The 24,357-nt window shown below is 34.2% G+C and overlaps 3 protein-coding genes across 4 annotated transcripts; 1 reads left to right on the top strand and 2 right to left on the bottom strand.

Moving 5' to 3' along the window:
- Positions 1-2,970: 2,970 nt before the first annotated feature.
- Positions 2,971-10,696, bottom strand: LOC110782675 (ribokinase). The gene is made up of 4 exons (XM_021986881.2): positions 9,883-10,696; positions 4,118-4,303; positions 3,833-4,028; positions 2,971-3,297 (listed from the first exon to the last, which is right to left on the bottom strand). The coding sequence occupies exons 1-4, from the start codon at positions 10,549-10,551 to the stop codon at positions 3,206-3,208; spliced, it is 1,143 nt and encodes a 380-aa protein (XP_021842573.1). The 5' UTR covers positions 10,552-10,696; the 3' UTR covers positions 2,971-3,205.
- Positions 10,697-12,167: 1,471 nt separating this feature from the next.
- LOC110782604 (peptide methionine sulfoxide reductase B1, chloroplastic) lies at positions 12,168-14,637 on the top strand. 2 transcript variants are annotated; one of them, XM_021986767.2, is made up of 5 exons: positions 12,168-12,431; positions 13,733-13,838; positions 13,927-13,992; positions 14,083-14,280; positions 14,437-14,637. In XM_021986767.2, exons 1-5 carry the CDS (start codon positions 12,245-12,247, stop codon positions 14,474-14,476), a joined length of 597 nt encoding a protein of 198 aa, XP_021842459.2. In that variant the 5' UTR covers positions 12,168-12,244; the 3' UTR covers positions 14,477-14,637. The 2 variants fall into 2 exon arrangements, with proteins under 2 accessions (XP_021842459.2, XP_021842458.2); XM_021986766.2 differs by having other exon boundaries at positions 12,169-12,431; positions 13,727-13,838.
- Positions 14,638-18,808: 4,171 nt separating this feature from the next.
- On the bottom strand, positions 18,809-22,138 carry LOC110782674 (40S ribosomal protein S11). Its single transcript, XM_021986880.2, has 6 exons — positions 21,997-22,138; positions 21,842-21,882; positions 21,644-21,744; positions 19,365-19,509; positions 19,184-19,273; positions 18,809-19,087 (listed from the first exon to the last, which is right to left on the bottom strand). The coding sequence occupies exons 1-6, from the start codon at positions 22,006-22,008 to the stop codon at positions 18,997-18,999; spliced, it is 480 nt and encodes a 159-aa protein (XP_021842572.1). The 5' UTR covers positions 22,009-22,138; the 3' UTR covers positions 18,809-18,996.
- Positions 22,139-24,357: the final 2,219 nt, after the last annotated feature.

Genomic DNA, 24,357 nt, shown 5'->3' with positions numbered 1-24,357 from the left:
AAATTGATTAATTGTCTATTTATAGTTATTCATCACATCAACAATGTTGACAAAGTGGTTTATAAATTATATTTATAGATTAATTAATGACGAAGGTATAATCTTATCTTATATATAAGGGAGATAAATTATACATCGGTAAATTTGTCAAAAACCGCCTTATAAAATTCATTTTTTGAAAAATTACCTTATAAAAAAATGCTGTAATTAACTATTTTATAAAAACTTTATGTTGTACGGAGTAACTTGTAAGATACTACCTTTTGTATGATTATGGACATTGATTCAAGATTCCGGGATTGACTGTGCTCGATGTATCTCACGTGGGCAATGGTTAAGTGACACGTAAGATGCGTATGACAAAGTCAATCCCAGAATTTCGGGTCAACCTTCATCATTCGAAAAATGTACTTCATCCGATTCTTCATTGTTGCAACATACCCCTCTACACGGTATTTAAGAAAGTGGTACTTGAGTGGGGCCACAACCACTTTAGTCCCATTACTTACTTTATCTCAGGTGTAAAATTGTAACTTTGGGTAAAAATATTTACCTTGATCACACTTTTCCATAGTAGGTTGGTTGAAACGGAAAAGTGCCACGGGATTTATATATGATCCAGGCATACCTCAAAGATTGAAGGGAAACTTTTACTGCACGGCAATTCGAGCGGCGTTGTTATACGACACGGATTGGTAGGCAGTGAAAACATTGTCATGAAACATTGTCATGTACATAAGATGAATGTGGTGGAGATGAGCATGTTACGTTGGATGTGTGGGCATACAAGAAAGGATCATTTGAGAAATGAGATTATTAGGAAGAAAGTAGGGGTTACACCGATTAAGTTTAAGATGATGGAAAATCGTTTAAGATGGTTTGGGCATGTAAGCAGAAGATCAAGTGATGCCCCTGTTAGGAGGCTAGAAGGGTGGCAACGTGATAGAATTGCAAGGGGTAGGGGAAGATCCAAGAAAACTTGGAGTAGGGTGATTGACCACGATATGAGTTTTCTTGGGATTGAGGAAAATATGACGTTGGATAGGATAGAGTGGAGGAGAGAATATATATTGATGATTTCCTTTGATTTATACAACTTTCATTTTGACTTTTCTTACTTTTACTTTTACTTTTATTTATTTATTTATGTTTTTATTTTTTTTGAAATGTACTTATTTTTACTTATTTATTTATTTTAAGCTTTACTTATTTTTATTATCCCTTATAATATTTTTTCTGTAATGTATATATATATATATATATATATATATATATATATATATATATATATATATATATATATATATATATATATATATATATATATATATATATATATATATCCCTTATCTTACTTTTATTAATTACACTTTCTCTCTCTTCCTTGTTTATTCTTTTAACTTCCCACTCCTTTCAGATTTGATTGGTGACAATGACGATATCCTACGATAATTCATGTTAGTCTACCCAAAATATTTTGGGACTAATTGTTGTTGTTGTTGTTGATCACACTTTTCCAAACCAAACATTAGGAATCTCAGAAACAACGAGTAGAATAGTTGGGTTACCAAATTGGGGACCATAAATTCCCAATTGGATCAAATTACGTATCAACATTAAGGTGTAATAAATCACCATAAGTGAAACACTATGAGAGAATATACTTTGGTTAAAGATTTTCTTACATTATAAACAATATAAAATATTGGTCCGACAAATTAAGGGTACTTTTCGATGTTAGTTGTGGTCCTTAATGATAAAAATAACTTAGATAATTAAGCCAGTGCTCCAATTGTACATATCATCCGATTTATATAAAGGTCCTTTGGTGAATACGACGAGCTCCAACTACTTAATTATTTTATGTATTATTAGTTTAGATTTGTGATGGGTTTATATCTTTTATGAGGGTCCCCATCCCGCTAATTCCACTTCATTTTCTTCTGATAGCTGGGTCTTGTGACTCTTGTAAAATGTGTACATGTGTAAAAGATATGATTGGTGTTCGTTATATTGCACATGGGAAATTGGGAAGCTAGATTTCAGTTCAGTTCTATTCAAAAGAATAGGGTTTAGTTATGTAGGGCTGGGCTGAACTCACATGTCTTGGGCTGGATAGGCTCGGCTCAATTATTTCTTTTCATGCAAATTTAACTTTTACGTAATTTGAGCATGTCGGAAATATTTATTGTATACATACGATGATAAGGGTATTGCACATAGTTTCTAAAAGAAAAAGTTATGCAAACAACCAACATAAGTTGGTGGAGTTGGTGCGGAACTCACCTTGTATTTTAATCTGGATTGCATGATGTAACATTGCATGAGTATGCATGGAACATGCTCGATGCTGGATTGATACCTCATTGAGTCACTAGCAATGGTGGAGTTCTATCAACTGGGAAATATTTAAGAGTGGCTAAAGCGATGACCTGCGTAGTTGTGGTGGCTAATCTATACTAGGTGCTGGTTCAAAATGGTCCATTCTTCTTACCTATTAAAAAGAAAAAGAAAAATTACAAACAAATTTTGTATTTTAATCTGGATGGCATGATGTAACATTGCATGAGCAAGCATGCAACATGCTTGATGCCTGATTGATACCTCATTGAGTCACTAGCAGTGGCGGAGTCACGTGGGTGCAAGGGGGTAAGTAAAAAAAAAATTAAAAAAAATGATAGCTGAGAGCTAAGAGACCTATTATAATCTAGAATTTGTCTCTTAGTTGATACTAAAAAATCCATCTTTGTACATAAGACATTGTGTATAACTATGGGGATAAGTCTAAGATACCAGTCTTTAGAAACAACCAGTACAATTCAAATCAAAGAGAACATTTAATTAAATATCTGCTCTCTTTAATTAAGTTACTCTTTCACTGGCCATTGAAAATCATAGAGAATAATTATAATAATTTTATAAATATTTGATTGTAATATGAATATTTATTAATTTTAGGACACTAGTCAGTAGCTAATAGTGAATAGAAGTTGCTCAAAAATTCATACATCGACTTCAAGTACAGTTAACCTCCTTCCGAGCTACGTGCTCATCAATCTACGAACTACGATAGATATTCCTAGTTACTCCTTCCTACGCCTGAAATTCTGATGATATTTATTTCTGATAAACAGAGAGAAAAGGAAATGAAAATGGGAATGAAAAAGCTGTCTATGTGCAAGTTGCTGTTATCCTTCCTTGTAGACTATGGAGATCTGAGAAGATTCAAAACAGAATCACGATCAGGCATGCTTGGAATCGCTCCTTTGACTTGAACACAAAGAGAAGCTGCAGCAGCTGCAGAAAAAGAAAAAGAAAACAGTATTAGGCCCTGTTCGGCAAAATTAGCGGTAGCGGGTAGCGGTTAGCGGTTGAGTAGCGGGTAGCGGTTAAAGTAGCGAGTAGCGGTGAATAGTAGCGGGTAACGGTTAGCTGTCAAAGTAGCGGGTAACGGTTAGCTGTCAAAGTAGCGGTAACTAATATGAGTGTTCGGTAAAAGTAGCGGTTGATATTATAAAAATAAAAATAAAAATAAAAGCAAGAATATTATTTAAAACTTTATTATAAATTTGTCAAACGCTACCCGCTACCTTAAACGCTACTAATTTTAACGTTTGACAAAAGCTACCTCAACCGCTACCTCAACCGCTACCTCAACCGCTACCTAAATCGCTACTTTACCAAACACTTACAAATTTTACAAGTAGCGTCTTGACTAGGTCAAAACGCTACCCGCTACCTCAAACGCTACCGTCGAACACGCCCTTATTCTTCCAATTGCATGAACAAAGATGAAAAGAAAAGGAGATGTGGAAAGGCGAAAGGGTCTTACCGGCAAATCTCAAACATTCTTGTTTTGACTGACCCTCAATGAGAGCCACAGCAAAAGCAGCTGTGAAAGTATCGCCAGCTCCAGTTGTATCAAGGACCTTTGGAGCCGATATAATAGGCTGTTTCACAGCTTCTTCACCTTCTATAAATAAGGCTGAACCTTTATCCCCAAGTTTCACCAGTACCTGCTTTACACCCTGCAAATATATTGCACTCTCAAATAACTAACTATGATTAAATATATTAACGGGTTTGAAACTAATATGTTGAACTAACTAACTCTCACCATTTCATAACATTTTGTCACAGCTTCACCAACTTGCTGAAATGTTTCAGTTGGCATCCCTGTCAAACGAGAAAGCTCGCTTTCATTGGGACTCAGAATATCAACAAATTCCAGCAGCTCTCCTGGAAGAGGAGCATCCATTCCCCCGGCATCTAATATTACAGGAACACCTGCACTTCTTGCAGCCTGGGAATTCAATCAACAAAGAATAATTCAAATCAGCAGCAGACTTATACGATAAACAAAAAGTCCAATGCCAATTTGTATCCAGTGTTTCAGTTGGAATGAACAACATTTTATTAGGCATTATTATTCGAGGCTAATTCCATGTCCATGATTACATCTGTCATTGCTGGTACCTAAAGGATAGGCTTGAACGAGGTCTCTCTTACACGGTTAAGTCAGTTGTATGATTTTATCTGTTCAGTTTATCAGCATCAATAATCATAATGCACATCACCAGCTAGCATCAGGAATATATTCTTGATTATTTGCTTCAATCTTTTCAACTTTCTCTATTTTGCTCACCAACCTTAAAGACATTGGAATACTAAATAAACGTAACCAGTTACTATTGGGATAGTTGTAAAAAACAAAGACTATAAGACAGGGGAAGAGACATTTATATACAAAAGCAACAAGTGTTTCAAAGAATCCAAAAGTGCCCACCATTGCTTCTTTCTCTTACACTGTCAAGTGTCTGTAACCATTTCGTAAACATGTTCATCATCCCTGGAAATGTCAGGAAATCTATAACAGAAATGAAAATGGTGGAAGCACAGTTATTTAAATCCTTAAGTCCAGCCAAAAGTACGCGACACTCAGAATGATGAATGATGAATGGTATGGTACTGTTTTAGGTTTGCTGCAATGCCCATCATTCTGTAAATCTGGTGATATGTGCATTAGGGAACTAATAAAATCAGATAGCCAATGCGGGGGTAAACATCAGATACCAGTATACCACTTGATCAAATGCAATTTGGCAATCAAAATGCTAAACTACCAAAATTAAAGAAAAAGGATGTAACTAGTCGACCAATTTCGTTTCATAACAAATTGAATCTAGTGCAGTGCCACATATTGAAAAAGAAGCAAATATGACCTTGTACACTTCAAATGACATCACAAACATAAGCCATACTGAAAACCGATAGGTTCTTCCCTAGGTCCACATTCATACACATAATGGTAGATCACGTAGATGTATAAAATATTAGTTCATGATACTGCCAGAGTAAATGGGACGTAAATTAATTTTCCAATCGACAATTTCCTGAAAATTACTAGTTTTTCCCCCCAAAACCTTCAAAAAGGACTTTTGTCCTTTACTGTAGCATCTGGCAACACCTTTACAAAACTAAAACATTTCCATTACTAGAACTCCTAGTATCGTAAAGGATGCTCAGGTTTTCAAAGTAGACTTAACTTGATAGAAAAGAAACCGTCTCTAGTAACAAAATCGAAAAGAAAAAAAAAAAAGAGAAAACTTGGGAACTTTAAGATGCAATGCCTCATCTCTCCTGTATTTTTTTTTTTGAGCTGTTGTGTCATATAAAAGCATTTTGAGCCCAAAGTGGAAGATCTAAAAGCCAGAATAAGAACAAAGATAACAGTATAGACAAAAGTGTTTAATTAGGGTGCTGAATTCTTATATTGCCCAAGAAGATTACAGCATAGATCGAAAAAGCTTGCAGAATACATATATATTGCTCCTAGGAGCACCATAAAAAAAATGAACATGACCCTTATCCAGTCGTCTGTTTCAAAGATGCTTCAACCATACAAGAAAAAATATCCACTTTGCCTTTCACAAACTTTATGAAAAATCATTTTCATTTGTCTCTTTAAGTCATGCCGAAGGTGTGGCCACTTTATTCTGAATTGCATGGTTTTAACATGATCTTGCATTAAATCAATTGCTTTTTGAGGAAAAATTAAGGATAATATGGGAAATTAAACGAATGAAAAAATGCAAGGATAATATCAAAAGTTGAGTAAAACAAAAGCAGTCACTTTCAAACTACTTTTAGTAAGTGAACACAGAAAGGTGGATCGTGTTATATCACACTGAGGGTGTATATCACCAAGGTCATTACTAGTTCAGATTCATTTGGCATTAGAGTCAGATTTATCTTCAACTGGGAGCATATTAAATTATTAGCTAGTCGCACATCACTTCCTGCGTATTACAGGGAGCAACGTAGGACACTAGCTCACAGATTGCAGAAAACATGTGATACCGGAAGTATTCTGCATTTCTGCCCTAAAGAAGGTCCATGTACACATAACATAGTTAAAAGTTTGCTTCACCATTGTGTTAAAGCAAAATTCTAGTTGACTGAATTCAATAATTCTATGTGAAGAGCAGGATTAGCAATTGAAGTTACCTTTTCAAGCCTACCAAAGGGTAAGGTGCTAAAAATAAAAAACCACAATAGCTTCTACAAGGACCAAAGGACATACTCCGTACAAGATTAAGGAAAGAAGCCAAATCTTAATCAAAGGCTGCATACAGAGACATTAAGGGAACATTTAATGGAAAGGACTAGAGCATGTCTCCTCGTTACATATATTTTTATTTAATAAAGACACTTCAGAAAATTGAGGGTCGGGTGATTTTCTTACACCACCCTATATGGATTATGCAGCTATTTCTTACACCACCCTATATGGATTATGCAGCTGTTTCCATGTTGATTCATGACAAAGTCCTGATGGGACACTCGTAGGCGACGTCGCATCTAGAGGACCTTTATCCAAAATATAACATCCATCACTAGAACTAGGAATTTTAAGCACTGGTGAAATTTCCAAAGAAAACTTAGTTTGGTAGTAATGTGATTCACTAGTTCAGTGCTAGCCTCTTTTTTAAAAAAAAAACTAATCTAGGAACTTTTAGCATGCAATGCCTTATTTCTCTTAGTATTACTATTTTGAGCTAACAATTGTTATGTAATAGCAATATGAGCCAATAGTGGAAGTTCCAAAAGGCAGAATCAGAACAAGGACATCATTAATTGGGTGATGAGTTTTATATTGCCCAGGCCCCCAAGAAGACTACAGTGTTGACCAAAAAATATTGCAGAGCACCATGCAAATGAGCAAGCTCATTAGTTGAAATAAACATGGCCCTTGTTCGGTTTCCCTATATAGCTTATTAACCACGAATATACTTCTCAACGTCCAAGAAAAACTGTCCATTTGGACTTTCATAGACTCTGGCATGCCATAAGTGTGCTCACTTTATTCTAAATTTGGTTTCTGTTCAAATTCATTACGTATTAGAATCAAATACATCTTCAACAAGGAACAAATTCCCTGCATGCTCCCTAGTGCACCATGCGGCAAATGCTTGCATAATACATGTGGTGAACATATCCCATCCCAAACGCTTTTGTAGAGTCGTAGCATGATTCAATGTTTTGCTCGCCTGGTCTAGAAGCACACTTGTGTGTTAAGGACACATTTTGCTTGATTGGATTCCCTTATTTTATGTGAAGCTAGCATTGGCAGACATAGGTACCTTCTCAAGCCTCCCAAATGGTAAGGTGCTAACAACCAGAACCTCAGCCGCTTCTTTTCAATAGACTAGCTTATAAAGGATTATCAGTTTATTTTATTAAAATATAAAAGGGAGCATAGTGTCGCCGCTTGTCTCCCTCGCCATCTGATGCATCACATGGGTGCATTGTGGCACTCGGGGCCGGTGCAGCCCCCTCCTATACAAGAATATTTTGGAAAGGCCATAAATTCTCAATAAACATCCAATTGACGTTAACATAATAATGGGCGTTTTGTAGGTCAAACGAGATCGAAGTGGGCTAAGATTTGAGTTCCACCAAATTTTGGCCCAATGAAGACAATGGTCAGACCACTTTACCGAGATAGGACCGGAGATATGAGTTGGTGCACAACATAGAGGTTGTGCTTGCCAAAAGGTTATAGAGTGTGCACTCTTCGTAGTATTGTGTAGATGATTTCTAGCTAGGAGTGTCTAGGACCCCTTTGTAAAGGAAGTGTGTAGAAACCTACTTGTGTAGAGAGTTCCCCATGCATAGGCACTCTCCCTCATTTATGCATTCAAGCAACACAAATGTGTTCTCATTTTACGCAATCAAAGAATTATTTCAAACACTCTCTTGCTTACTTCTCATTTTATGCAATCAAAGAATTATTTAAAACACCCTCTTGCTTACTTTGAGCTTAGTTTTCTTTCTTGCTTACTTTGTGCTTAGCTTAGCCAATTTCACGTTAGAGGGGATTATCCATCAAAACTCAAAAATCCATTGTTGTAAATAAATAAATAAATCAAAGAACGAAATGTTGTAAGAAAGAATAATAAAGAGAGTGGAGCATAAGTGGAGAAAGACATAATATATAATGTGGACATATGTCCAAAAACAGAGTAAGTGAATATCCAAAAAAACGTAATTATTAGAATTAAATGCGCAATTATCAGAATCAAATGGGGAGTACACCACTAGATTGTTGGACTATGTAGCCCAAACTTTGAAACTATAAGCATCAACCAAAATTATTTGCAACACCAAAATAAATCACTTTAGAAACCATTTTCCGCAACCTACTTAGGAACACCAAAAGCTAAGCTTTGCACCACTCCACTATAAAATTAAAACGACCCAAATCATCTCATTTTTACTTACTATCACCATTCCACTATGATATTCTTAGCTATCTAAATTGAAGAATACCAATTTAACCCAAATTAACCCTTACCAAATCGACCAAAATCATCTAATTTTTACTCATTATCACCCTTCCACAATGATATTCTTAACTATCTAGATGAAAGAATACCAATTTACCAAATAAAGTATGAATTCTGTTAAAACCACAAGTCCAAATAAGAAATTGATAATTGGATTACGCCAACTACAAGTTTAATTTTCCACGTTATTTTCAACACAGAATCAACTTTCTTAAAGATCATAAAACGGTTTTCTAAAAAGCATGGGAAATCTGGATCAGTTACCTTGATGACTTCACTTATACTTGGTGTTCACATAATTAATTCTGATTTGTTAAGCATTTTAGAATCATAACGTATTTCAAAATAAAATCGCAAAGAATAATTAATCTTGAATGACAAATAATCAATATCAATTGCAAGCTATTATCCGTTTCTACTAAGAGGACATAAACTCTATAGAAAAATCAAAACCCAACCTTTACGCCCTCCAATATAAAATTGAAGCGACCCAAATCATCTCGATTATATTAAAAAACTTTCATCCGATACTTTCCTGTTAGGTATGAAGGTCCAAAGTGTCAAACAACCAAGAAATATGGAAATGGAATGCATTTTCACTGTTTTTTTTTTTTTTTTTTGCCCACTACTTACGGGTGTTAAATGCTGTTAACCCCTAGCATCAACTACTAAAACATCCTAATAAAATAGTTCTCCTCCCTAGTTCCCTCCCCTCCTATATATTATCAACTCCTCAAAGATCCTAATAATAAATTAGTGATAGCACCCAGTCCCCTCCCAATTGTTGTTGGGGGATCGAACACGGGTTCTCCCTACCCAGTTCAGCCCCAATCACCACTTAACCAACAAACAATTGGTGCATTCGTTATATTCTTAAACAAGGAACCATTTAGCTTCGAACCTAAAATCAAGATTATATCTCCCTTTACACAGCAGTCAGTTAACACAAACTTACATGCACACACCTACATTCCATAAATAAAACAACTTAAAAAGTCTAATAAAAACATTAAGACAAGATATAAAAACAGACCTTAGCAACTTGAATATTGACAGAATCAGGAATCTCCCTTTGAAGAAGAACAATCCCAGCATTCCTAACAATCTCCAAATCTTTATCACCAATAACCAATGGCCAGCCGCACATATTAGCACCACCAACAATGATGATCGAATTCTGACCGTCTGATTGAAGCATCACAACAGCATGACCAGTGGGGGCCTCACTGACACTCCTAAGATGATCCAAACAGACACCACCACTTTCCAAAGCTTCAGAAATCAACTTCCCATTTGCATCTTTACCCACTTGCCCAAAAAAGTAAGTTGGGTATGAAAGTTTACCCCCACAAACTGCTTGATTTGCGCCTTTGCCACCAGCAAGAGTTTGCCCCGATTTTGCAGAGATTGTTTCTCCTTCTTTTGGGAGTCTGTCGATTTCCACGTAAATGTCTGCATTTGCTGATCCTACTACTACTAATGGTGGTGCCGGATTTTGTGGGTCCGGATTTTGGGATGAGTTTACCGATAATGAGGGGAAATTAGGGTTCTTTTGGGGGAATGTTGGGTTGAATTGAATTGGGTTTTGGTTGAATTTGAGGATGGATTCATCTGTTTTGGAAAGATTAGTTGGATTCGCGGTGATTTGTGAAGAAGAAAAAAGGGATTGTTTTGAATGTGAGATGAATGATAAAGCCTTCATCTTTGTATTTCTAGCTTTAGATCTAAACTTTCTGCTAATTCACCAATTTTTATGTTAATGTGATTATGAAGTGCATTGTTTTAACTTCTTCTCTGCTCGGTAAAGATAAAGGCGAACAAATTGAGATAAACTAGGACTGTTTTAGGTAACTTTGTCACTCATATTATCCTATCTTATATGATTGGTATCGGGCTGGATCCGGGCTTTTAATGGGCTTCCAGCCCGTTGAACAGGTCTAGTATTGGCATACTATCTAATCTGAACTAGTTGACCCCTTATTCTTACCTTACAAGGAGATTTTGAAAAAGAGCTTTTTGGGGTGAATTAGATGTTTGACCTTTAGAAAAAGCTAATTGATAGTGTTTGGTTAGGAGAGGATTGAAAGAGAGTTTTAATAATTTTACTACGTATATTAGTACTTTGAAGCAATTGGAGTATATTGCAACCATGCTTGAAATATAATTAGTAATATTTCTCTATTTGAAAAATATATATTATTAAAATTTTAAATTAAGAACAATTTTTTTTTAAATAAATTTATTTTATTTAGTAAATTTTTATTGGAAAAATATAAAGAGAAAAAAAAAATTAACATAATAAACTATTTCTCTAATATTAATAAGAAACAAAGTATGTCAATGTCCTTAATGGTCATTTTATATATTAAACAGCTAACAACTATCAACTAATATACCAAACACTTTTACACAAACAACTAATGCAACCAGTTAGTCAAATCAGCTAATGCAAACAGCTAACAGCTAAGAACTCCTAACCAAACAGGGCCTCTATTTTTTAGACCACACAATTATGATTTCAAATATTAATATTTTAGAAAATTGATTGTTTGGATCTTCACGAATTGAAAAGGAAATTTTGGATATATTAACCACACCTAATTCATCCAACACATTGAATAATCTACCCATTTTGTCACTGTTTAAAAAAGTACTACTTGGGGTCTTGGAGATCATTCTGAATATTTATTTTTTTGTAAAGGTAAGGCCCTGTTTTTAGAACTGAATTGAATTGAACTGAATTGAACTGGACTGAACTAAACTAAACTGAACTGAAGTGAACTGAATTGAATGCTCCTGAACTGAACTGAACTGAATTGAACTGAACTGAACTTAACTTAACTTTAATAGAATCCGGGCATCACACGGGCTAAAATCTTGTAATAATATACAAAAAGCTAAGTCGTTTTCTCCTATTTTAGTACGAGTTTAACATCTTTGAACGAATTTAAGAGCTACTACCTCCATTTCAAAAAAATCTTTACACTTACTATTTGCACGGACTCCGTTGCAATGTTTGACCGTTAATATATCCAATTTCGTATGGTAAAAAAATTCGAGATAAATCTAACAAAATATTTCATGATAATTTTTGTTAAATATAATAATGAGAATCTATGGTCAAAGTTTTAATTTTTGGACACATTTATGAGAGCGTAAAGATTTTTCGAAACGGAGGTAATAATTAGGAGACAGAAAGAATTAACCACTAACAGATAACGGACCAAATGAGCGAGACGTGGCAATGTTATAACCAATATCCAATATGGCAATATTGAATAAATTCCTCTCGTATTCGTCACCCCTTCTTTTTTTTTCTCAATAAAAATAAATAAATAATAAATCTAATACAACGTAATTGAGCAATTTGTTCTTAAGAGGGTTGGAAATTGGCAATGGCTTCTCATAGTTTGAGCTTGAATTCGTTAGTACCTCTAAAAACCCAATTAAAATTTCAGCCAAAATCAAAAACTTCAATAAAAGTATTATCTTTTACTTTAATAAACAACTTGAATAGAAATACTTTAGCAGTTCGTACAATGGGTTCTTCTACTTCTTCTCCAAAACCAGATAATGTTCAAGGTTTGATCTTTTTTCTTTTTTCCTTTCCCCGTTCATTTCTGCAGATTATTACGAGTAACGACAACTTTTGTGTAAGACCGCCTTACCGGAAAGACCACTTTAGTTGCTTAACTAATTGGTTCCATTTTTTAACTAATTGGTTCCATTTCTTAACTAATTGGTTCCATTGCTTAATTAATTGATTCAATTGCTTAACTAATTAATTTTTTTGCTTAACTAATTGGTTTCAGTGCTTAACTAATTGGTTTCAGTGCTTAACTAATTGGTTTCATTGCTTAACTTATATATGATACCAAGGTGGTCTTTTGTGTAAGACCGCCTTATAGAAAAGTTTGTATAAGAGTAATCCATACTACTTGTATTAAGTTTTGTCATTTGGGGTGGTAGCCCGGCCCGGTGGCCGTGGTGGGCATCAGCCATCAGCGTTATCAAATACTATTGTCTACGTCAACTCATTACGTCACTACTATCACGGGTTTTGGACCTTCAAAAGAAAGTTGGATTGTTTCCAAATCATGTTCTTTTGTGTTGTTATTGTTTTAAAAGAATTGGAATTTCTTTTTCAGTTTTTGGTCTGGAAATTTCAAAGTTGGAAATGCGATTCTTAAAGGTTTTGATCAGGAATAGTACATAAATTTGTGTAGTGTTTCGAGTTGAGAATAGTTGTTTCTTTTCCTTGTCAATGTTATGTTCTGGAAATAGATGTTAGTTTGATGTGGAAATAAGGATATGTACATAAGATTGATTTACAGTTAATTTATAATCCCAGGCTACCAATTCTTAACTCGAAACATTACACAAGTTGTCGCAATCTTATATGTCATAATTTAATTAGTACACATAGGCGCCACGTAGGTTATGCGTCATCAGATTATTTTTACTATCAATACAATATTTTTACTAGGTTATATATTAGGTTATATAAGTTAAATATTTTGGTTTCCAATTTAAACCATGACACATAAGCATGTCATGTCATCATTTTGACACGGCTTAAAGGTCGCATGTTGCGACCTTTATCATTTTCGTTTATTTAGTATTAGTATTAGTATTGATACAGTGGCCTATGGAGTATGCACATACTGCTAAGTGCTGATGCTTAACAGCTTATATGCTTCTCTACTGCTGTCATGGACAGCGTTTGATGTAATAATCCTGTTTGCTTAACAATGCATATGGTTTAGCAATCATATATATGGGGAAGAGAGGGAAAGGGGTAATTGATATTAGATTATTGGGTTTCCGATAAATAAATATATAAAAAAAAAGGTTAATTTGTTGGGTTTCTTGTCCAGAGACAGGTCAGACAGACTATTCTTCTCTGACTGAAGAAGACTGGAAAAGGCGCCTAACCCCAGAGCAGTTCTATATATGTCGTAAAAAAGGCACCGAAAGGGCTTTTACAGGGTAAGCTTAAAACTCTCATGTTTGTGAATTTGTGATTGTGATATGGAATGCCAACATTGTATTTGATATTCTGACTTAAATTAACCAGGGAATACTGGAACTCAAAAACTCCCGGAACTTATCATTGTGTATGCTGTGATACTCCTTTATTTGAGTAAGTGTGTGTGTTGAACTGTTGATCTTATAATGATAGATTGATCCTGTATCAGTTATAATAATGGTAAGATTGTTACTTGTGGGCTAGATCATCTACAAAATTTGACAGCGGGACTGGTTGGCCATCCTACTATGCAGCTGTTGGAAACAATGTTAAGACAAAGTTGGATTTGTCAATCATCTTCATGCCCCGAGAGGAAGATTTATGCGCAGCCTGTGGTGCTCACCTCGGACATGTGTTTAATGATGGTCCTCCACCAACAGGAAAGCGTCACTGCATCAACAGGTATATATTCATTGTTTACGTTCATCTTTCAGCTTCACCGGCCTAGAGCTAACAGATGCCTAGTTTTGTTTCTTGCCTCAGTCGATCAGTTTTTTCATGTCGGGCTATAACGTACATCAGGTGTTTTAACTTCTTTATGGTTTCTAAATCATGCAGTGCTGCACTGAAGCTTAAACCGAAGAACTCCTCCGAATGAGGCATTGTGTACATATGCTGTGTATAACTCTACGCTGTTGGATTTGAATCAAGTACTTGTACATCTTTATAGATTTAAGAGAATGGTGAAATATGATTTGTAAAGTAATCCGTAACAATGTGATTTCCCATAGTTTTGTGAAATTGTTGTAATGCTCTCAATTAGATTTGTGTTGGCTGATTGAAAAAATACTGGATATTGCATATTTTGTCCATGTTATAACTAAATGTTGTTGCAATTTAATGTGCTTAAGTTTCATCGATACATATAGGCGTCACGTAGACTATGCGTCATCATAATATTTTTACTATAAATGTAATATTTGTACTTTGAAAATATGTAAATAAGATAGTCGATATAAAGAATGAAACAAATTAGAATATTAAGATTTTCAAACCTTTTTTTAAAACATGTATAACACGAAGTAGGTTATACTCTATCCGTTTCGAAATAATAGGGACGGTTTCCTTAAATAGAAAGGTAATTTCAAGGCCATAACCGCAAAGTAGCATTAAGTATAGGAATATATTTAGGGATGTCAATGGGGCGGGGCGGATGCGGATGTAGGTCCCTCCATCCCCATCCTCACCTAAAATTTTCATCCCCATCCCCGCCCCATCACCCATGGCGGGTACAAAATTCATCCCCATCCCCGCCCCAACGGGTGTAAGCTAAAATCCATCCCCGCCCCGCCATCCAATTGGGTATCCATCCCCGTCTTATCCCCGCTTCATACCCGCGCTAATACCCACCTAATTTTTCTTATTTAGCAAATATTTGATATATATACGGATTAGTCAAAGTTAACTATAGAAAAAAAAAAAAAAAATACTAATGACTAAAGTAACCTATATAATCAAAAAATACTCGTCATAAAAAAAATTCAAACAAAAAACATAAAAATCTCACCTAAATTTATATTATCACCTAAAGATGCAAATAAATCCAAACCCACCCCATCACCCATGGCGGGTATGAAGCGGGGCGAGTGGGGATGGGGCGGGGCGGGCGGGGATGGGGCGGGTTCAACACAAAATCCACACCCGCCCCATCACCCATGGCGGGTACGATTTTTATACCCATCCCCGCCCCATCACCCGCCAAACCTACCTCCATCCCCGCCTACTTGGGGCGGATGCGGGGCGGGTCTCCAGCGAAACCCACCCCACTGACATCCCTAAATATATTTATCATGCAAATCCAATACTCCAAAACTAACAATTACAACAATCAACGCATTTGTTAATGTAATTAATAAATGGGAAACAACATAGAATCGTTAACATGATACTCCACCTGCTATAAGAAAAACACAATATCATTGCTAGTTCTTCTGTCAATCATAATTCATACATGGTGTCATTAAACATACGGACAAATTGCAACTACGTCGTTGTACTTGCCGTAATCATCCTAGATTACGAATTGAAATTAAAGGAAAATATTATACTAATTAATAACATACTACCTCCGTTTCATAAAGTTATTTACAGTTACTATTTGCACGGACTTCAATGCAATATTTAACTATTAATATATTCAATTTCATATGTGAAAAAATTATAAAAAGTTGATATTCTGAAAATGAATAACAAGATCAATCTAACAAGATCTTATATGTAACATTTTGATGTATATAATAGTGGGAATTTACGGTCAAAGTTTTCATACTTTGAACACATTTTCCAAAGCGTAAAGAACTTTATGAAACGAGGTAGTATGTGTTATAAAACATACGAACAAATAATCACAAATATGGTGTCTAGATAAGCAATTAAACATTATGAAAGTTGAATCATGATAACTACTTTAAAAGCAAATTAAATCATGAAAATTATAAATGCAAATCATACTACTAACTCTTAATTATTGGTAGTAGATGTACTGCATGACGGTTAATTTGCCGACTTCCTCATAATACTAAACAAAATCAATCTCCTTAAACTTGAATAAATCGCCAGCCATTGGTAAATATCATGCGATTTGACGGTTATAAAAAAATCATTAGAGTATCATATATAGGTGCACTAATCATGATATACGTATAATTAACAATTCTAAAAACATGTGAAGTCTAGAATATTGATAACTTTACTAACCGAGAACAATTAAAATCAATACTATATAATAATACTTGTAAAAGAAATTGATGAATATAATTATAATACAAAAATATTTGACTAACCGATAATGATAAATTCTTGTTGTATTCTCGTTGTTCAATCGCGGTTTCCTTTGATTTTCATCAACGGTTAACAATGGTGCTGATAACGTATTATGAAAGTAGAGAGAAAGGGAGAGAGAGGAAGAGAGAAACTGTATGTCAGTTATATCTTATTCATCCATATCCATAGGCAGATATATAATATATACACATACATATATTATATAGGGGTAAGGGTATAATGGGCATCCATCATAATATATATTTTATAACAGTTTCAAAATAGTAGGGACAATATGCTTTATTCTAATTTTGGTAGATGAGTCATCCTATTTAGTGAATTCACACTACTATTTTTCCCACTTTACTTATAACATTCCGCTCAATCTACTTTTATATTCTCTTTTACTCATAACTTTCCACCCAACCTATTTTTTAATTCTTCTTTTCTTACTTCACTTCACTCAACCTCATTTTTATTATTATTCTTTTCTTACAACATTTCACTTTTTTCATACTTATTTATTACATTCCAATCATTTATCTTGGTTGTTTTTAAATGCGTAAGTGTTCGCATTATTTCAAAACGGAGGGAGTATAAGTTAAATATTTCAGTTTTCAATTTAAATCATGACACATAAACATGTCATGTCATCATTGTGACACGGCTTAAAGGTCGCATGTTGCGACCTTTATCATTTTCGTATAACTAATGCGTGCCACGACTAGGAATAAATTCGTCATATACAATGTAGAACAAATAGCAAAACAACAAGGTTGATGATAAATGTCGTAAGTTGCGACAACATTTAGTTGCAATCCTACGCGTTGGATTCTAAATGGTACATATGGGCGTCCCATAGGCAATGTGTCACTAAAATATTTTTACTATGAAAATATATAAATAACGTAGTCGGTACAAAGAAGGAAACAAATACCATAATATAGAATTGTTTAACAATATCTTAGAGTGCACAATTTAAATAAGCCTTTGGTAGACTCAAGCTAACAGAATAATAGGCATAAAAATATGCATTCTAATTAATCTAAAATTTTTACATAATAACAGTTGATTATTATATATTGATAAAAATTTCAAGTCAAATTTAGTATATAAATAGTGGGTGTTAAATTGATACAAGTAAAAAAAAATAAGGAGGAGTAATATATTTAACGACGAGTTGATATGTATAATTATGTACGACAAGTTGAGGATACTTTTAGGGGTAAATAAATTTACTTTTAAAGGATAAACACTGATTTCGTATACTAAGTAGTGCTCAATCAATTCTTGAATATAATAATATGTTTAATTTTCAATAATCAACTACGGACGTATTAAATGATTGCAATATAATACTTTTCTCTGTTCTTTTTTAAATGACACAATTATTTAGGCACGTTTGCCAGACGAATCTTCTTTTTTAAATGACACAATTATTTAAGCACGTTTGCCAGACGAATCTAATAAGATTTCACATGACTATGTTTTTTCCTATATGTAAATCACAAAAAGAAGTCAAATGAGAACAGAGGAAGTAGTGATCTATACATTCCAACAAAATAATTATTACCTTGAAGAAGCGCTCACGGCCAAGAAACATTGGTATTTCTAAAAGCTAAGAAGAGTTAGTGTTATGTAGAAATCTAACTTAGGCGTCGTTTGGTTCACCTTATTTCTTCCTATTTGATTTGATCTAAACTTAATTTTTCTAATATGATCTGATCTAAAATAAATGAGTTCCTGAAATACGTTAAACTAAACATGGACATAACGAACTCTAGACTAAATATGGATGTGGGTCAGGTCGGGCTTCAGGATGATCACTAGTAGTTGCCCCTGGGCGGGCCCGCCTCACACCAAGTCCACTCTCTATCGGGGCGGGTCTGTCGTGCCCTTCTATATCTTTACAGACATCAAACTACCAGCTTGGGAAATCAAACGATAACATAACCCAAATTTACATGTTTAAGCTTTGATATGTACCATAATTCATGGAAAATCTTGCATTCAACAGTTCTCAAATTGGTTCTGAATCCAGTTGTGTTTGTTTTAAGTGATATGTTGCCATACAGAATAGCATCATCTTTCAATGATACTAGAAAAGCTGAAGTGATTGCAGCAATAACATTGCCAAATGACATACATTAGGTCCTAAAACAAAACATTTGACAACATAAAGATATTTGAACTAAAATTCCCAAGATTTTAACAAAGAAGCATGGAGTAGTTAGTATTCAGTAATCATAAAAACTGAGTTCTAGTATCAAAATTTAAGGGTCTGCAAAACATCATTAAATTTCAAGCCCCAAAAACAGATCCTAGCTACACCACAATATCTGTCCAAACAACACCTTACAGTCCTGCGAAAGCCTTCTTTCCTCCAGCAGCAGCTCCAGCTGGAATCACCTTCAACACATTGAACCTCACTGTCTTTGAGATAGGCCTGCATAAATATGTGGATAACAAATGAATATTCACTACTATGATATTGTTTTCAAAATATGCAAATAGCAGTATAAATGATTCATGAGTAGCAAACCTGCATTGACCAATGATAACATGGTCTCCTTCTTTGACACGGAAGCAAGGTGACACATGTGCAGGGATGTTTGAGTGTCTCTTCTCGTACCTGCAGACAGAAAACCATCGAAAACAAAATAAGAATACATTACAATCACATTTACCATAGCCAGTGTGAGAGGGAAATAGCTATATCTTGCCTTTGGTACTTCTTGATGTAATGAAGATAGTTCCGGCGAACAATGATGGTTCTCTGCATCTTAGCACTGTGGCAAGTACCAGCTAAAATACGTCCTCTGATTGAAACAGAACCGGTGAAGGGACATTTCTTGTCAATGTATGTTCCTGACATCAAACATAAGTTCACTTGTTATGTCTGACTGACAACACACAACAATAACCACAAAATAAATTGAGCATATGAAGATCAATAAGCACAATGATACACATATAATAGTCCCTTACCATACATGATAGGAAGGATTAAAGAAACATAGCTAGGAATGATGCAGAAACTACAGATATACCTCCTAAACCGATAACATATTAACATACAATGAATGAGACCTCAATTAAAAATAGCTTCCTTCAAAAAAAGAGTTAAAAATAGCTTTTGCAGGACCAGCACATAGAATAAACAAAATCTTGAACATTGACCAAATGAAACACAACAAAGCACTTGTTAAGTACAAAAGCATATACAAAGGATTATTACTTCATCTCTTTGTCATCATTCCTAACAAAATCTTGTATATAGACTGCTACGCTATCACGTGTCTTCTACCTGTGAGCTCTTTACACCATATACCATATATATGCCAAGCAATTGGTGGCATTAGCTGGTGTTTAACGGAGTTCAATCAACATTCAAGTGCTTTCTATGACACCACTTTTTTTCTCTTGATAATAGCTTGAGTGCCTATCCAAAACAGTTCTAAGTTTCGGTCGAACATAAGATTTCTCTCAAGTCCTAATCAAGAGGAAACAACTAACATGTTTCTCACCTTGTGTACTTTTCCATAACCAAATAACAAAAAAAATTGGTGCACTGCAGAAGAAATAGCACCAATCTGAAAGGAAGTATCTTTTCCTCCTTATCATTATTTAAACCTGAACTCTGTATTTATCAGGAACCGAGGTAAGTTTAAGCTTCCTCTCCATGGGTTTCAACATCTCTTCAGTGCATCTTTTGACATCCATACTTTCCCGGGAGAGTGGAATATTATCCTATATAAAGGGTAAACTATATACTATGCCCAAAAGCCATAATACTCATTTAATGCCACAATGACACATAGTTCAAATATACTCCAATAATATTAAAGAGTCCAGTAAGGCCTCCTTTGAATAAAATAGTTCATCTCCGCCATAAAGTACTGTCTGATGAGTAAATCTACAGTCGTTTCTAACAGCAGCACGTTTGTGTTGAAGAGAGGGGATAATTTAATTTTATCCAGTTGAGATCCAATAAACAAATAAAAGTTCACGAAGCAAATGACAAATTTAAATTCCTTTAATAGTCGAACCATAACAAAAGTCATGTCCCTCGCGTTAGATAAGTTTAAATCAGCCAACAAATCCACTACTATAAACTCTCAAAATATTATTAGATTATGAAGAGTTCAAAGTAAATACCAAACGCATAAACAAGCTAGTTTCCGAATACTAGACAGATTGCGCCAAAAATGCTAAAGCAAATAAATCAGTAACAAGCCACTAAACACCAAACTAACTATGCTGATTTGCAGTCTTTTAAGTGCTGATACCAACATGAACCTGCCTATGTGCCGTGACCAGCAAAGACTCTAATATGTTTCCACATCAAGTTGCCCAATCCCAGACCAATAATGGGTAACCAACTTAAATACCGCTCCCCAAACCTAACCGGTCTCAGAAACCACACCAAGACATGGACTAATATCACACTAATAACCTCTCCAACCTTTGTAGTTCCCGCAGATGCAATGCAGTCAACCAATCAAATTCAATCCAAACCAATTACTACTCGTAAAGAGTAAAACTCTCAAGAGCTTTGTGCACCATAAGTTCAAAGGCATTATTAAAGTGCATAAAGAAAATGCAGCCCTCGAACACAATGATCACCAATGATGAGCGCCAACAACACTGAAGAACACATAATCCATTCCAGAAACTATAAAACCTCTCCTAAAACTGACCAGTTTCAACAGCAAGTTTCTTCTGAACCGGGAGCATCATCTCAAACAAACTACTAAGACAGCTAAAAAAATATTACACTGCACACATTCACACATTCATACCACCCCCGAACTCTGAAACCCATCAACGTAGAGACACCCAATTTTTTTACCAGCAACAAAACATAATTGCATTCAAGCCCTAAGACCTTAATCACTCACTTTCAAATTACAATATTCGATCGACATTAGCAAAATATTCTTAATAAACCCAAAAATCAGTCAAATCAGCAACAAAAATATTTTTAAAAATAAATAAATACCTTCAATAGCTTCTCTGGGAGTCTTAAAGCTCAAACCAATGCTCTTCCAGAAGCGATTTCCTCCTTTCCCAGGCCTCTTTCCCTTTCCAGTTTTCTTCGAGCTACAATTTCAATACAAAATTTCAATTGTAGGTTAAAAATAAACTTTCATAATCAACCAAATTCGCATTCCATTTCAATCTAAAAATAAGATAATACCTCAAAAATACTTTCGGCTGCTTCAAGAAAGCCTTCTCAGTCTGTACCAAAAATTAACGAAATGTAAATTAATAAAGACGATAATATATTAAAAACTTAGGGTTAAAAATTGAGATCGAAAATAAATAAATGGAAGCAATAAGGTTGAATTGTACCTGTTCCGCCATTGTTGAGTAGTTGCAAGACGAGATTCGAAAGAATCAACCCAGGCGCCGTGTAGGAGAGAGTGAGAGAAGATGAAGGATAGGAGAGCTTAAACCCTAGTTTTCGATGCTTCAAAGCTTAAAAAGAATGCGATCGAGTTGGGCTCAAGTTTTAAAAGGGTTCTTATTTGTTATAACTAGAAGCCCAACATGTTTGGAAATTGGTTATTTATATTTTTGGTGGATATATTATGTAATTCTTCGGAAATATATTTCAAACTAAAAAAACTTACGCTAAAAATTTAGTATTGTTAAAGGTATATATATAAAGGTAAATAAATACTTAGTAAAAGATAATAATAGATAAATTTTATTAGGAGTCAACTACCATGTTCTATATAATAATACAGCTACATTACACACACAAAAAAAAAATCTCATTAACGAATGGCTCAAATCCCGTGTTTTAAGTGAAATATTATAATTACTAACATGATCGATATATGTGATGAGGTAGTCAATTATGACGACCCAATCCCCCTTTCACGACGGGTGTAACAAAACATGCATTCCCTCTGTAGTTTTAATGTATTGATCCGTGTATCGCACGGGCTTAATTCTAGTTATATAATACGAGTGTGTATATGATGTGAAACATCAATTATGTAAAGTAATCAAGTCGTTCCTTACTAATCCATACTACATAAAAGAACATTTTACTTATAAAAAAAAAAATCTGCACTTAGGTTTAGACCCGTGATTAGCATTAGCTTCCTATCATAATATTCTAACTACATTATTCTCCTTATAGATAGATGCAGACGCGTGTGTTTAATTTTATTAGGTTTTTTTATATGTTGATTGTTAATGAACATTATGTGCTTTTTTTTTTTTTTTTTTTGAGGAAAAGACCGAGAAGTCTCATCTATATTATATACTAAAATGCGTTTATAAGAAAGTTTATGTGACACGTGGTACTCAGCTCATGAGTCGTCGTTCGTCTCATATGATCTTTCATATACATGAAAATGTCAAACATGTTTTGCGTAAGGTTTGAACCCTTGACCTTGAGTTTAAGCATTAAAGCTTTTACAACTAAGCTATTAGATATTTCACGTTACCATTGTAAAAGAGAAATATATAAGTAAATGTGAATGTCATTAATGTACTAACCCAGGGCATCGCCGGGCCCAAAAACTAGTTAATGAATTAAATCGAGATCCACCAAGATTATGATAACCTGTAGAAAGGCGTTTACATAAACGTGTTCCACCCCATTAGGGCGAATGAGCTACGAGATGAGGATATAGAATCTAATATATATCTATCTATCTATTACTATATACTAAAAGACACATCAGGAATGACATGTGTCACGTCCTGGTGAGTCCTTAGTATTTTTTCCATTTTTTAAAAAAATAGCTCTTGAGCCCGTTCAAAGAACGGGCCTTATATAGTAATTGTTTATTGGTCTTTTAAAGTCCTAATGCTATTGGAGGCTTGTAATTTTAGTAGAAATATACTTCGTGTGATTTAAATAGTATAGGTGGAATTTGAAGGTTGAAATAATGTATATAAATTAAATGGAATATTGATATTGATTGAGATGAAGTGGAAAAGGTTGAATGAATATACATAAATTAAATGATGAATTGATGTTGAATGAGAAATATGAAGTAGAAGATGTGTTAGTAATATAACAAACAACAACAAAAATTTAAAAAAACCAAAATGATGGATGAATGAAGGGAGGGATGTACCAAAAGGCACTAATCTAGCTAAATTGTCCGATAAAATAAGGCCCAGACCCGGCCCAAGTCCATGTACCAATCTAATCTAGCTAGATGATGGGCCGGGCTTGTCTTGATCAGGTCTACGGTAGATTAGTGTCTTTTGGTATTGAAAGTTTGGGAGAACCACTGTCCTGTAGAGGTTGCTCCGTGTATTTTATCGAACAATTTGTCCCATAATTAATAAACGACACTAAATTTTCCCTCAAATAAATAATTTATACATACATATATAAATAATTTATATATATATATATATATATATATATATATATATATATATATATATATATATATATATATATATATATATATATATATATATATATATATATGCCATGCATAATAATATACTTTTAAGTTAAATAAATAACTAATTCGTTTAAAAACTTAACTAATGAATGTCAGAGTATAACTAATTGCTTTGAAAGAATCACTAACTGGTAAAAATAGTTAACTGATTGGATTGTGCAGTTAACTAATTGGTTAACAAACTAACTAATTTGTCAGGAAACATTTAATTTAAATAAATCACAAATTTTTTTAAAAACTTAACTAACGAATGTCAATACTAAACTAATAA

The sequence above is a fragment of the Spinacia oleracea genome, chromosome 4, assembly GCF_020520425.1.
Source record: "Spinacia oleracea cultivar Varoflay chromosome 4, BTI_SOV_V1, whole genome shotgun sequence".
Classification (NCBI taxonomy): Eukaryota; Viridiplantae; Streptophyta; class Magnoliopsida; order Caryophyllales; family Amaranthaceae; genus Spinacia; species Spinacia oleracea.
The sequence above is the reverse complement of the archived record's forward strand: the minus strand, read 5'-3'. Positions and strand labels throughout refer to the sequence as shown.

Bases quoted from the DNA above. Each gene is read 5' to 3' on its own strand.
- LOC110782675 (XM_021986881.2), bottom strand. From the start codon at position 10,551: ATGAAGGCTTTATCATTCATCTCACATTCAAAACAATCCCTTTTTTCT. The intron at 4,029-4,117 runs GTGAGAGTTAGT...ATATATTTGCAG, and splicing joins TGACAAAATGTTATGAAATG to GGTGTAAAGCAGGTACTGGT. The intron at 3,298-3,832 runs GTAAGACCCTTT...CTTTTTCTGCAG, and splicing joins AGAATGTTTGAGATTTGCCG to CTGCTGCAGCTTCTCTTTGT.
- LOC110782604 (XM_021986766.2), top strand. From the start codon at position 12,245: ATGGCTTCTCATAGTTTGAGCTTGAATTCGTTAGTACCTCTAAAAACC. The intron at 12,432-13,726 runs GTTTGATCTTTT...TTTCTTGTCCAG, and splicing joins AAAACCAGATAATGTTCAAG to AGACAGGTCAGACAGACTAT. The intron at 13,993-14,082 runs GTAAGTGTGTGT...CTTGTGGGCTAG, and splicing joins TGTGATACTCCTTTATTTGA to ATCATCTACAAAATTTGACA.
- LOC110782674 (XM_021986880.2), bottom strand. The intron at 21,745-21,841 runs GTATTATCTTAT...TTGAAATTGTAG, and splicing joins CAGCCGAAAGTATTTTTGAG to CTCGAAGAAAACTGGAAAGG. The intron at 19,274-19,364 runs GCAAGATATAGC...TTCTGTCTGCAG, and splicing joins TACATCAAGAAGTACCAAAG to GTACGAGAAGAGACACTCAA.